The sequence below is a fragment of the Oncorhynchus kisutch genome, linkage group LG25, assembly GCF_002021735.2.
Source record: "Oncorhynchus kisutch isolate 150728-3 linkage group LG25, Okis_V2, whole genome shotgun sequence".
NCBI classification, from domain to species: Eukaryota; Metazoa; Chordata; class Actinopteri; order Salmoniformes; family Salmonidae; genus Oncorhynchus; species Oncorhynchus kisutch.
Window position 1 is genome coordinate 22,499,281 of NC_034198.2, and position 14,882 is coordinate 22,514,162.

The window sequence follows — 14,882 nt, forward strand, 5'->3', positions numbered from 1 at the left end:
GCCACTCCAGGACCTTGAAATGCTTCTTACGAAGCCACTCCTTCGTTGCCCGGGCGGTGTGTTTGGGATCATTGTCATGCTGAAAGACCCAGCCACGTTTCATCTTCAATGCCCTTGCTGGTGGAAGGAGGTTTTCACTCAAAATCTCACGATACATGGCCCCATTCATTCTTTCCTTTACATGGATCAGTCGTCCTGGTCGCTTTGCAGAAAAACAGCCCCAAAGCATGATGTTTCCACCCCCATGCTTCACAGTGGGTATGGTGTTCTTTGGATGCAACTCAGCGTTCTTTGTCCTCCAAACACGACGACTTGAGTTTTTACCAAAAAGTTCTATTTTGGTTTCATCTGACCATATGACATTCTCCCAATCTTCTTCTGGATCATCCAAATGCTCTCTAGCCAACTTTATTATCAGTGGTGTTGTATGTCTTCAATTTCCTAATAATTGCTCACACAGTTGATTTCTTCAAACCAAGCTGCTTACCTATTGCAGATTCAGTCTTCCCAGCCTGGTGCAGGTCTACAATTTGGTTTCTGGTGTCCTTTGACAGCTCTTTGGTCTTGGCCATAGTGGAGTTTGGAGTGTGACTGTTTGAGGTTGTGGACAGGTGTCTTTTATACTGATAACAAGTTCAAACAGGTGCCATTAATACAGGTAACGAGTGGAGGACAGAGGAGCCTCTTAAAGAAGAAGTTACAGGCCTGTGAGAGCCAGAAATCTTGCTTGTTTGTAGGTGAACAAATACTTATTTTCCACCATAATTTGCAAATAAATTCATAAAAAATCCTACAATGAGATTTTCTGGATTTTTTTCCTCATTTTTCTGTCATAGTTGAAGTGTACCTATGATGAAAATTACAGGCCTCTCTCATCTTTTTAAGTGGGAGAACTTGCACAATTGGTGGCTGACTAAATACTTTTTTTGCCCCACTGTATATACATACTGTACATGTGCATTATACGTATAAGTGTGTGTGTTCAGTTCTATGTGAGTGTATACAGTTCTATGTATGTTTTGGCATACACACATACCGGCTCGTGGCGAGGCATCCAGCTGCATTTCCGTCGCAGGTTGAGGGTCCTTCTGACGGTACACTGCTGCCCCTCCCCCGTCCCTGTAGCTCCTCCCCCCAGCTCCAGACTGCGGGCCGCAGCCAGGGTCGCCAGGCTACGCAGGTCAAAGGTCAAAACATCCTCACCTTAAAAAAAGAGAGAGGAAAAACGTTACTTCTTTCTGGTGTGAAAATAATTTGACATGATTTGTCCTATTGCCGCCCCCTAAACAAGTGATTTACAAGCTAACTTATAGCCTTCACACCCACACCCACACCCATGCACGCAGGACCACACACTCACTCATCGGCTGAGGTAGACGGACGGAGAGAAAGAAGGAGGGAGAGCGCTAAAGGAGTGCTGTCTCTCCATCTATCACTGTCATTAACTCTGTCATTGTCACCGCCTGCAGATCAACTAGAATATTCATGAGGAACGAGCCACCCCAGACACACACACACACACACACACACACACACACACTCACACACACACACACACACACACACACACACAGGCTGAGCTGCACAGACACAGTCATATTGCTGTGTGCAAGAGAAAAGAAGAGAGAGATGAAGGAGAGAGAGGATGATAAAGACAAAGGGAGGGAGGTAAGGAGGGGGTGAAGGGAGGACGAGGCAGAGGAGAAGCAATAAGAGGCAAGGTGTTTATTGAGATATCTATTTATTCTCCTACATCTCCTCATTACTGACATGGACACAATCCAATTTACCCTACAGGAGGAGAGAGGAGGAGGGCAAGAAAGGAAGTCTGAAGTCTTCTGAGAAGGAGAACGAGAGAGAAGGGGAAGATGGAGAGGGAGCGAGAGATCGAGAGAGAGAGTAAGAGGGGAAGAGAGGGTGGCATTGCAAGAGAAAGAAGGAGTAGAGGGAGGGAAGGCGAGTGAGAGGCTAGACGACGAAGAGAGATTGCGATAGAAGAGAAAGAGAGAGAAAGGGATCGGTCTGCTAGGCCAAAAGGAAGCAGTGTCTGGTTTTACTACAGACCCACTCAGAGCTGGACCACTGGAGCTGAACGGCTATTCACTGACAATATTAAAAACCTGTGTGTGTGTACCTGAGCTTAAACCATAGCAGGCAGGGTACACAGAATATATTAAAAGTGAGGAAGGCAGGGAGAAATAATAGAAAGGAAGGGATGGATGGATTGAGAGAAAGAGTGTGAATGAAATGTGTGAAGCAAATTAATAAATATATAAATGAATGAACCATTCCCCTCAGAGAGAGAGAGAGAGAGAGAGAGAGAGAGAGAGAGAGAGAGAGAGAGAGAGAGAGAGAGAGAGAGAGAGAGAGAGAAAGAGATAGAGAGCTTGAGAGGAAGGGTGTAGGAGGCAGAGAACGAAAGCGAGTGAGGGATAGGAGGGAGGAGTAGAGGGATGTATCTCTCCTGTCCTGGAGTGGAGTCTTGTCTGTCAGACCTCTGGGCCAATGAGAGGCTCTGGTTACCCATGACTGGATGACATCACTGCTGACATCAACAGGCCTAGTTTAGCCTCCCCAAGGGCGGCAGCCACAGATAGATGCCTTCCGCCTGCCCGCCACACACACACACACACACAGGCAGGTGTAAACACACACAGCACACACGCACACAGACTGTGCCTTGTAATTTTTTGCACTTAGGTTGATTTGTATTATTTTATTTTATTTAACCTTTATTTAACTAGGCAAATCAGTTAAGAACAAATTCTTATTTACAATGATGGCCTAACCCGGCTAAACCCTAATCCGGATAACACTCGGCCAATTGTGCGCCGCCCTGTGGGACTCCCAATCACGTCCGGTTGTGATATAGCCTGGAATCGAACCAGGGTCTGTAGTGACGCCTCTAGTACTGAGACGCAGTGCCTTCCGCCCGCAGGCCACTCACACACAAGCAGGTGTAAACACACACAGATACGCACATGTAATCACACATACACACACAGCTGTGCTGCGCGGTATAATTTTTTGCACTTATTAATTCTGTCATCAGGGCTTGCTAAGGAAGGATTTACACAGAAGATTACATCGCTTTTTATAAATGAAAAAAGGGGGGGGACGGCAAATGGAGAAAAGCGCAGCCAGTGTGGTGAAGAGAAACACAGATGCTGATGGAGTGTAACAGGGATTCATCTGGGATTACTTAACAGCTTACACACACACACAAACACGCACGCACGCGTAAATAAAAACACGTTCTCTCAGAGGGAAAAGAGGAACGGTTTAAAGAAGAAGTGTTTTAAACAAGAGCTTCTAATTAGCCAAGCCACACTCCAGAGCCTGAGGGAGGGAGGGAGGGAGGGAGGGAGGGAGGGAGGGAGGGAGGGAGGGAGGGAGGGAGGGAGGGAGGGAGGGAGGGAGGGAGGGAGGGAGGGAGGGAGGGAGGGATGAGACACTTACACTTTTGCATTGTGTTTCTTTCTTTCTCCTATCTATCCCTTTCCCCTCTCCTCCTCCCTCCTTTTGCTCCCTACCACTCCAAACCCCTCTCCCTCACCACCACATCTCCTCCCCCAGGGAAACATTTGATCTTTGGACTTGAACAGAGGCTCTAAGAGAACAGAGGAAGGAAGCTGGACAGTCAGTGGGGACGTTGTATGTGTGTGTGTGTGTGTGTGGCATGCACATCTGGGATCCACACTCGGTTCTCCCATCTCTGTTTCTCTCTTTGCTCGTCTGTCTGTCTGTCTGTCTGTCTGTCTGTCTGTCTGTCTGTCTGTCTGTCTGTCTGTCTGTCTGTCTGTCTGTCTGTCTGTCTGTCTGTCTGTCTGTCTGTCTGTCTGTCTGTCTGTCTGTCTGTCTGTCTGTCTGTCTGTGTGTGTGTGTGTGTGTGTGTGTGTGTGTGTGTGCTCTCACACATTCTCTATCCACTCACTTCCTGTCTCTCTCTCCTTCTCCCTGTTCCTCTGCAGTATCCCCAGCTCAGCCAACTCTCCCAGGATCTCCATGCCTCGGTGTGGGAGTGGGCACGGGGCGGGCAGGAGTGTATTGGAGGGGGGCACAGGGGGGTAGCAGGCATCCCGGGTGGCACACAACGCTGCGGCAATAAGAAGCTCCAGACTCCAGATGCAGGGGTCATCACTGAGGGTGGAGGCTGAGGTTGGGGCTGGAGAGGGCCGTGGGCTGCTTAGTATCTCTACAGAGGCTTCACTCGTACTCATCCTAACTTCCTCCTTCTCCTTTTCCTTCTCCTTTTCCTCCACATCATCACCCTTCTCTCTCTCCTCCTCCCCATGTCCAGTTAGCTCAAGGGGCAGGGAAACAGTACAATCTGGTAGGTGGTTATTTTTCAATTCTGCTGAACTTTCCTCCTTCTCATCTTTCTTCGCTTGTGCTGGTTGTGGGTCCTTCAAGCCAGCTGGCTGGACCAGGCCGCCCACAGAGACCTCTCCTTTCTGGGCATCCTCAGAAGCAGAGACTGGGGCTAGAGATGGAGCTGGAAGTATGGCTGGGGATGTGGCTGAGGTTGAAACTTGGGCAGGAAACGGCGCCATTTCAAGAGTCTTCACTCCACTGCCAAATAGTGGGGGCTCAGATACTGATTGGCCCACCACCTCTGCTCCTTCTCGTTCCCTTTCTACAACTCCACTAGATTCTACAACTTTACACCCGTTCTCCTTATTCTCTGGTTTTGCCTCCTCATCCTCCACAATCCTCACGGTGTGTGGACAGGGCTTAGGGCAGGGCTCAGCTGGCTCCACCTCCAGATCAGCATGTTCAGCCAATCGGGCCTCCTCTGGGGAAGGACCAGCCTTGTAACCCATGGTGATTTCTGGATAGGTGTAACCCGGTGGAAGATCTGGGAGAAAATGAAAAAAAATGAAACTCCTTTAGTCAAGAGTGACTAATAATCAATCAATAAGGCAACAGAGCTTTAGTTGAGGAAGCATTGATACAGCAAGTGTAGTCTATAGGCAGTAAGAAATAGGGCATCCCAGCAGCAGCAGTTTGTGCATCTAGGCTATATGTCCATGTGTATGTGTAGGGGATATTGATGACACCCTGCTGCCTGGCTGGGATTGCAGTGCCGACCCTGTCACCCCACAACTCTGTTATTGATGCTATCCCTCCGCCCCCTGACAACGCCGCCAGATGAATGCATATCCTTCCGCCTGCTGTCTTTCAAGGACCTCTGAAGGATAAGGAGGGGCTATCAGAAATGTTTCTGACCTCGCTCATATAGAGTACACACACACATTCAACACACACATGCACAAACACGCACACACACGCACTCAAAGACACAGACTAGGGTCCATCCTTGCTTCAAACGTTCTTCGCAGAATCAAAGAATAACAGGCTTCACAGACCAAGGATTCTTATCTTTCCTGCAGCATCTTCATCTCTCAACGTCTCTGCTACTATCTGTTCTCCTTCTTTTTTTCCATATCCTTCGTTCACCAATTCTATATAAATGTTTATTTCTCCCTCTACTCCTCTCGCTTTCTCTCTCACACACATTCTCGCTCTATCTCCTCCTATTTCCCTCTCCCTCCCTCCTCCTCCTCAATCTCAGTAGTAAATGGAGGCTGGTACAGACTCTAACCTTGGGAACTGATGAAATGTTCCAGTGTTTCTCCTCTCTCCTCCACAGAGCAGAGGGAATCAGGGATAAGACTGCTATGTGTCTCTCGGTTTATTAGTTGGTGTTGATGAATACTATATCAGAAATAAAGACACAGTGCAAGAGAACGTACCAGAGACTAAAGCTCAAGTGTTTGTCACAGTGTGGTGCATATTTGTGAGTAGAAGGAAGAATGGGGGAGAGTGGGGATAAAGTTCGTAGGCTACTTGCGTGTGACAGGGTCAGAGTGCACCAGGAAACATACAGCTCAGACATCAGTCCATCAATCCAAACTCACCTGGCTCTAAGGATTGTGGGTAATCCTGAGGCGGCTGCCCCTCTCCTCTTTCCCCTCTTTCCGCTCCTTTCAACAGGTGTGAGGGGGCGGGGCTTAGAGCTGGGGATCTAGGGGCTGCAGCCGCAGGGCTGGGGGCGGGATTTAAACGGTTCTGGGGGTGTGTTCTCCTGGAAGGGGAGTTGCAGCAGGGTGCTTGGCGACTGCTGGGACACACCCCCTGGGAGGGAGGGGCGGTCTTGGAGGGAGGGGTATGGGAGAAGGGCTTAGCAGCACGGGAGGTTCTCGAAGTGTCGTGGAGAGGAGGGTCGTCAATGGTGATAGTGGTGTCCTCTGCCTTCCTCTGTAGGGAGGTGGGGGGGAAAGGAGAGCCTTAAAGAATAGCCACATACTGTATTCCTTCAGCTGATTCAAATAATCAACTCATCATCAAGTTTTGATTATATGTATCAGCTGTGTAGTGCTGGGGCAAAAACCATGCACCCAGGGGAAACCCCAGGACCCAGTTTGGGAAACACTGTCCTAAAAGACAAAAAAAAAACTCTAGTTGACATCGGTAAAGTATGTTTTGTCTTTCCTCTTTCATCTCTGCTTCCCTCGTGCAGCAAAGACGTTTAGGGGCCGGGGAGAAAATGCAATAACCCTTCAAAAAACTCCTGTTCCAGAGTAAAAATTCACATTTGTTGTATAATTATTCTGCAAGAGTTAATATTATATTAGGTTATGTGAAAGGTTATAGACCTACAGTCAGTGTCCAGATTTCAGTCAGGCTATTATTCCATCCATTTAACCCATCTGAACAGTAGCCTACAGTTCCCTACAGTCTGGTCTTGTGACTTTGAATTTGCATAGTGCCTCACAATCATCACGCATGACATAGCCGGCACTGCTATCATCCTCTTTTGCCACTTCACCAAATATTTCCCAAACATTTAGAATACTGTTCTGGCCCTCCTTCTATTTATTTTCAACTCTCCATTTCGCAGCTTTCCTCTTATTGAATTCAACTCTGACATTGTACTTTTTGCCTCAGTGGATCAACGTTAACTTTTTCTGCCCACGTTCCCAAAAGCTTTTTGGCAATTGGCGTGTATTTGGAGCACTACAGCTAGGCTCTATAGTTTAGGCTTGGGCTACGTACCAACACAAGATACAAATAAGAACCTAAATGAACAAGAATTATATACAATACCAGTCAAAAGTTTGGACACACCTACTCATTCAAGGATTTTTCTTTATTTTTGCTATTTTCTATACTGTATAATAATAATGAAGACATCAAAACTATGAAATAACACATATGGAATCATGTAGTATCCAACATTTTTTTAAACAAAATTAAATATTTTTTTGATTTTAGATTCTTCAAAGTAGCCTCCCTTTGCCTTGTTGACTGCTTTGCACACTCTTGGCATTATCTCAACCAGCTTCACCTGGAATAGTTTACCAACAGTCTTGAATGAGTTCCCACATATGCTGAGCACTTGTTGGCTGCTTTTCCTTCACTCTGCAGTTCAACTCATCCCAAACCATCTCAATTGGGTTGAGGTCGGGTGATTGCAGAGGCCAAGTCATCTGATGCAGCACTTCATCACTCTCCTTCTTGGTCAAATAGTCCTTACATAGCCTGGAGGTGTGTTGGGTCATTGAAAAACAGATGTGATAGCATATTGCTGCAGAATGCTGTGGTAGCCATGCTGATTAAGTGTGCCTGGAATTTTAAATAAATCACTGACAGTGTCACCAGCAAAGCACCCCCACACCATCACATCTCCTCCTCCATGCTTCACGGTTGGAACCACACATGCAGAGATCGTTCACCTACTCTGCCTCTCACAAAGACACGGCGGTTGGTACCAAAAATCTCAAATTTGGACACATCAGTCCAAAGGACAGATTTACACCAGTCTAATGTCCATTGCTCGTGTTTCTTGGCCCAAACAAGTCTGTTCTTCTTATTGGTGTCCTTTAGTAATGTTTTCTTAGCAGCAATTCGACCATGAAGGCCTGATTCACTCAGTCTCCTCTGAACAGTTGATGTTGAGATGTGTCTGTTACTTGAACACTGTGAAACATTTATTTGAGCTGCGATTTCTGAGGCTGGTAACTCTAATGAACTTATCCTCTGCAGCAGAAGTAATTCTGGGTTTTCCTTTCCTGTGGCGGTCCTCATGAGAGACAGTTTCATTATAGTGCTTGATGTTTTTGCGACTGCACTTGAAATTCTTGAAACTTTCTGCATTGTCTGACCTTCATGTCTTAAAGTAATGACGGACTGTCGTTTCTCTTTGCTTATTTGAGCTGTTCTTGCCATAACATGGACTTGGTTGTTTACCAAATAGGGATATCTTCTGTACACCACCCATACCTTGTCACAACACAACTGATTGGCTCAAATGCATTAAGAAGGAAAGAATTTACACAAATGACCTTTTAACAAGGCACAGCTGTTAATTGAAATGCATTCCAGGTGACTACCTCATGAATCTGGTTGAGAGAATGCCAAGAGTTTACAAAGCTGTCATCAGGGCAAAGGGTGGCTACATTGAAGAATCTCAAATATAAAATATATTTTGATTTGTTTAACACTTTTTTGGTTACTACATGATTCCATATGTGTTATTTCATATTTTTGATGTCTTCCCTTTTATAATACAATGTAGAAATGAGTAAAAATGAAGAAAAACTCTGGAATGAGACTGGCACTGTATTTATGCATGTTTCATGTTTTTTCCCCTCTTTATTCAACCCGCCCACCACCCACCCGACCTTCATCCACACAATATCCCATGACCCACGTGGATTGCGGGTTATGAGTCAGCCCGTGCATCACTACAGACCATCATGTTAGGAACACAATGGGGTTTATTGGGTGAATGCCACAAGCTAGTACAGACATTTTCAGCCAGCCAAAGGTCACTGGCAGTCTGCTAGGATCCTTTGTCTCTTGACAAAATGCTTTCTCTTTAAAAATGGCCTGGTTTCCCCTTTCTCTGTGTTGAAACATCTCTGGCTCTTGTGGTTGAGAATCAACAGTCTACAACTGAATATGCTGAAAATGGTGAAAGCATGAACTCTGGGTTTGTTTCAACATGTTGTTTCCTAATATATGTGTGCATACTGTTAAACAATACAAGTGTTGATCATGGTCAAGGGGGAAACTGCAGTGTAAAAAGCCAACTTGGCTAACGTAAATGGGAGCAAAAGTCACTGTGGTAAAGAGTATTCTCTCCATGAAAAGTTACACACGAGTGCTGAGAGTGTGTGTGTTACCTGTGAATCGCGGGTGTGTTTACCTGTGAGAGTGTGTGTTGCCGATGCAGGTGCTCCATGGCCCTGTGTTGTTGCTGGTGGTGCTGATGCTGCAGGGCGTAGAGCTCCTGTTGCCGTAGGAACGGCGAACGGGAGTAAACAGCGTGATGCTGCATGTGGGGGGAGGGACCTCGGGCTCCGTAGACCGAGGGCCACAGAGCTGACTGGTCCATCACATCTAAAGAGAGAGAAAGAGAGAGAGATAGTGGTATTGATAGTGGTATTTTCGGTCTGTTCTGTTCAAATCGATAAAGCGTGATTGAATTTTACTTTCAGAAAGGGACTGAGTGTGTGAGAGAGAGAGCGCAAGTAAGAGACTGTGTGTGTGTGTGAGTGAGAGCAAGAGAGAGAGTAAGGGTGTGTGGAAGCAGCTGTGTTATTTCTATCAGTGTGGCCTCAGACATCACTCTCTCCCTCTCTCTTTCTCTTTATCTCTCAATTTCTCATGGTGGTGTCTTTATGTGCATGGCAAGACATACATTCCCATATGCCCCACCCCTTCGTGGCTGCCACTGCCGTCGCTGGGAACCTTTGTTCTGTGAGATTAGCCTGAGTGGGCTTATGTTTCCCTGGGGAAGGGTTCAGTGGATGCACTTCCCCTCTCTGTAGGAACTCCTAAGGAGCGAGGCAAGGGAGCAGGCAGATAATTACATTTCACAGCCTGTTTGCAAAAGAGCAGTAACACACACACACACACACACACACCACAAACATCTGACTCCACCACACCACACACACACCACCAAACTCCACCACATAGGAACACACCAACACACACTCATCCCACACACTGCATCTCTCTCTCTGTGGCTGAACCATGAGAAGCGGTGCCATCTCTCTCCCTGAATTTTAGTATCATTAGCTAATCATAGTAAAATGGTTGGCTAAGTCCCTCTGTCAGAGACTCTGTGTTTTATGGCTCTGTTAATGGGAGCAGATATTCTAATGTCTCCTCTCTGAGTGTAAAGCATTATGCAAGCCATTCTAATGGAGGTTCATCTTCAGCGCCGGCTAACTGGCTGGGTGTGTGTGTGTGTGTGTGTGTGTGTGTGTGTGTGTGTGTGTGTGTGTGTGTGTGTGTGTGTGTGTGTGTGTATGTGTGTGTGTGTGTGTGTGTGTGTGTGTGTGTGTGTGTGTGTGTGTGTGTGTGTGTGTGTGTGTGTGTGTGTGTGTGTGTGTGTGTGTGCGTGTGTGCGTGTGTGGCCTGCATGTGTATTTGTGTGTCTTACCCAGGTGGTGGTGTGCTCCAGGCTCAGAGGGCAGGACCACCAGGGAGCCAGAGGGGTCCTGGGACAGAGGCAGGACAGGCTGCAGGGGGCTGGGCAGGCCAGGGCCGAACCCTGGGCCCATACTCTGGTGCAGAGCAGCATGGCTCAGACCTGAGAGAGAAAACACAAAATTAGAACATGAACTTTGAGTTTGTTTCAACATGTTTTTTCCACACTTCCTGATCCATGTGTAAAGACAGTTGCACAACAATACGAGTGTTTGTCATGGTCTGTGGGGAAACTGTATTGAGGAAAACAAGAATGCTCAGCTCACCATATGAATGGCCCATCCAGAGGGAGGGACTTCCAGTCCGCTGCATCCAATGGTGGTGGGCATGAGCAGAAGGGTCTCCACCTAATTGGCTGGCCCCGCCGGGCACCAGAAGGTGAGAGGTCAGGTCACCATGGCAACTGCTGGATGGGTGGATCCTGGCAAACTCCCCTCTCTCCTTGTTTTCCCTGATGAGGAGTTCTCTGTCTCGGTCGAGGTGATGAAGGCTCAGCTGCTCTTCTGTCATCCTCTTCCTCTCTTCTGCCTCCCGGCCCAGCGGGTACACAGAGCGAGACATACCTGGCAACACACACAGCGGGAGAGGGAGGGTTTAGAAAGCAGATCTGGTAACCCTTAAACAAAGCTAGCCTAGCAATGCCATAATTCTTAATAAGTCATGCCAGATTTCTAAACACAACGCAGCTGTTGAAAGAGTTGAAAAAACATTTAAAAAACATCCCAATACTGAAGCTAAGACTAACATGCGTGCATAAATACAGAGACATACAGATACATAGATCCAGCTCTCACCTTTGATGCTGGGCAGCACCCTGCCCTGTCGGCTGTGTCCTGGGGGGGTATCAGACGTGCGTTGGGGGGGCTCTTTCTGCCGGGCAACCGCCACAGCTATACCCACAGGGGGCTGTCGCACCTCCCCCTCCCCGTGTGTCTCCCCCGCCTCCCTCCCCCCTCTTCCCCCTCCGTCCATCCTTTCCCCCTCGCTGGTGGACCCTCTCCTAGGGGGTAGGGGCTGTTTGGGGGGATCCTGAGGGGCGCTGGGTCTACCCCCCTTCACTCCCTTCTCGCCGCCTTGCTTCAGGCAGCCCAGCCCCCCGAAGGGACTCCTCTGGGAGAGCAGCAAAGGCTGCTGCGAACTGTAGTTCATTAGGTTCTTCATGGCGCTGCTCTCTCCCTCTGGGTTGGGGGAGGAGTGGGGGTGAGAGGGGTGAGGCGATGTCATAGACTGCTGTTGGTCATGGGGGTTTTGAGTCCTGTTATCGGGGTAGGACTCTGTGTGGGGGGACATCCTCCTCTCGTCCTCTTGAGGACCTCTCAGTACCCCCCATGGGTGCAGTGTGGGGGGCGTTTGAACCCCGTACCCCATGACAACACCACTCTCACCATTCTGATTCTGACTCTGCCTACCCCCCTCTCTCCCCCTTTCAGTCCCTGATCCATCAGAACCCGACCCGCTGCCATGACTACTGTGCTGCTGGTGCTTTATCCTAGCAACCTTCTGCCCCACTCTTTGGGCTCTCCCCCCTGACCCCCCCTTTCCCTCAGGAGGAGCTGAGTGTGAACAGTCCCGGAAGGGCGGGGTGCTGGCGTAGGGCCCAGTCTTGGTGGCATGGTGCCCAACCCCGGGGTAAGCGCTCTGGGCTTCAAGAGGCAGGGAGGGCCGGTAGACCTCTAGGACCTCCAAGTCTCCCCTGGAAGAAGAGGCCTCTAGGCTGCAGGATCGAGGCCCGGGCTTGGGGTTAGGGTGGTGGGACTGGGGGTTAGAGGTATGGGGCTGAGGCTGGGATTTGGGCTGGTTGTTCTGGCTGTGGTGGTGTTGGTTGTATTTGTGGTTCTGGTTCCAGTCTGGAGGCTTGTCTGCCTTTCCGTAGCCCAACTGCTGTTGATGGGGCTGGGGCTGCTGCGTCTGGGATGACGGCTTCCTCTGGCAGTTACTAGACTGAGGATGATGAGGATTAAGAAGAGAATGAAGACTTTCACTAGACCCTCCACCTCTTCCTCCTCCTCCGCTCTTCTCTGCCCCTTTTACATCCTTAGCTCCGCTTCCACCCACTCCTCCTCCAGCACCACGGCAGTCAGGGGACCCCATGTCCCCAAAAGGCCCGACCGAGGGAACGTACGTAGGGCCAGACCCTTTCGCCTCCCTCCCTGATCCTCTGTCTTTAGGGGGGGTGAGAGTAAGGGGGGCAGGGGGAGGGGGGCAGTAGAACTCCGGGTGGGGGTGATGGGGATGGTGAGGATGGTGCAGCCAGCCCCCTCCCACAGCAGGCCCCATATGTAGTGGTGGAGGAGGGGGAGGGGGCATGGAGTAGGAAGCCATGGCATGGGGGTTGTGGGGTCCCATCATGGCTGCTCGACGCAGACAGTCTGACGAGGAGGAGGGGACAGTTTCACTTATCCTCATTTCCCCGCTCACGCCCCCTTCCTTGGAGCATCGTCTCGCCCCCCCACTACCACTCCCCTGGGGTCTGTTACCCCCTTCACCTCCACCCCCACAGCTGTTCAGGGATGCGGCCTTGGACCCAGACCCAGAGTCTCCATTGGATAGTTTACTTAGTTGTGCACAGTTGGTCATGTGTTTGGCACCCTGGTTTAAGGGGTCGTTTCCATGCTTTGCGGAGTCGTCCCTGTATTCCGTGGGCAGGTTGGGGGTTTTGTGTCTGTGGTCCTCCTCACCAATGTGAGTGGGGAGGAAGTGGGGGTGAGAAAGCGCATGAGGCTGATGTTGATGGTGGTGATGATGATGTCGCTCTTTGCTCTCCTGGGGCCTCTCTTTGCTGCTGGATCTCTCTCTCGACACACTCTTTTCCACCATCCCCGGTTCTTTGGAGCTCTTTTGGGATCCTCCTCCCCCTCCTCCTCCTTCCCCAGAGTCTGTTTCCCTGCTGCAGGACCCCAGAGGATGTCCAGGGGCGGTCCTAGACAGTGGCGGAAGGCTGTGATTGGTTGAGAGAAGAGGGGGCTGGGACGGCAGACTTCTCAGATAGAAATGATCTGAAAAGAGAAAAAAACTAATAAAAAACATGTATAAGGTTGCAAAATTTAAAAAATAAAAATAGGAAAATAAAAATGGTTTTAATTTGGCTGATGTCATTCCACTACAAAATTGCAAAATACAGAAAGTGGTTCTGTAGCTACAAAAACAAAACACACAAACACACACGCACACACACACACACACACACACACACACACACACACACACACACACACCTTTCTGAGTGTCGTAGAATCGGTGCTGTCCGTAGAGAACGCTGCTGTTGCTATGGTGATCCAAGTGGCTCATGGGAAGAAAGGGGGAGGTCAGACCTCCTGAATAACGGGGATACCCTGAGAGAGAAAGAGAGAGAAAGAGGAGAGGAGAGAGAGAGACCGGATGGAAGAGAGACAGGATGGAGAGGGGAGAGAGAAGTTCAATGAAATTCAATGTCATTTTGACCACAAGACCTCTATTAAATGGCCCCAACATGATTATCCCCATCATTTACAGTGGACACAGCGGTGACAACAACCATAACAGAGTGTAACTGACAAGAACTGAGTATTTTTCAGGATGAAAATGAACTTTGCTTATACAAAACAGGCCTGTGTTTTTCTCTTCAGGATGCTCATCCAAGACAAATAGTGGTGCCCTTAACCCATTTCAACCCGCCTTTACACACACACGCACGCAAGCACACACACGCACACACACACACACACACACACACACACACACACACACACACACACACACACACACACACACACACACACACACACACACACAGTTCTTCCCAGGGGGTCAGCGGGAGGTAAATAGTCATTCTGCTCAACTCCTTGCCTCAAAGAACATTGAACTGCATCCTGGGATAGCGGAGGCCTCAACGGGGGGTGAGAGGATATTTATGTGAAAACTAAATATTTCTGTCACCATGAAGCAGACAAAACACACAAACCAGACACACACACACACACACATCAAACACATTCAAACATGTAGTCCTGCACACGCACAAACACACGTTGCACACACCGGGCCTACTACACACAGTGAGAGTTACCAAAAGGCTTGATGTGTGCGTGTGTGTGTGTGTGTGTGTGTCTGTTTGTGCCCTTTCCCAAACTGGTTTCCCAGCTGGTTTCAAGCCCCACAGTGTCCTTGCCAGCCGGATAATTGACAGCAGTTAACAGTTTAACGGTGGTGGCCAAAGTAAACAGCAGCCCATAAAACTCATCCTCCACATTCCTCAGACGCACAAAACCACCAACACCCCTGACATGCTGGTCCCACTCGGTGTGTCTGTGGGAGTGTGTTTGTGCGTGTGTGTGTGCGTGTGTGTGTGCGTGTGTGTGTGTGCATGTGTGTGTGTGCGTGCATGCATATGTGTGTTT

General features: G+C 48.9%; 1 protein-coding gene across 4 annotated transcripts in view; it reads right to left on the bottom strand.

Moving 5' to 3' along the window:
- Positions 1-14,882, bottom strand: part of LOC109869895 (BAH and coiled-coil domain-containing protein 1) — a 69,636-nt gene that overhangs the window by 22,706 nt on the left and 32,048 nt on the right. For all 4 annotated transcript variants that reach the window (XM_020460178.2, XM_020460179.2, XM_031804496.1 and 1 more), the window contains exons 4-11: positions 13,722-13,838; positions 11,301-13,502; positions 10,773-11,069; positions 10,460-10,609; positions 9,215-9,408; positions 5,922-6,261; positions 3,935-4,858; positions 1,037-1,203 (exon numbers count right to left, since the gene is read on the bottom strand). In XM_020460178.2, the coding sequence (XP_020315767.2) occupies positions 1,037-1,203; positions 3,935-4,858; positions 5,922-6,261; positions 9,215-9,408; positions 10,460-10,609; positions 10,773-11,069; positions 11,301-13,502; positions 13,722-13,838 (4,391 nt within the window). The remainder of the gene's footprint in view (positions 1-1,036; positions 1,204-3,934; positions 4,859-5,921; positions 6,262-9,214; positions 9,409-10,459; positions 10,610-10,772; positions 11,070-11,300; positions 13,503-13,721; positions 13,839-14,882) is intronic.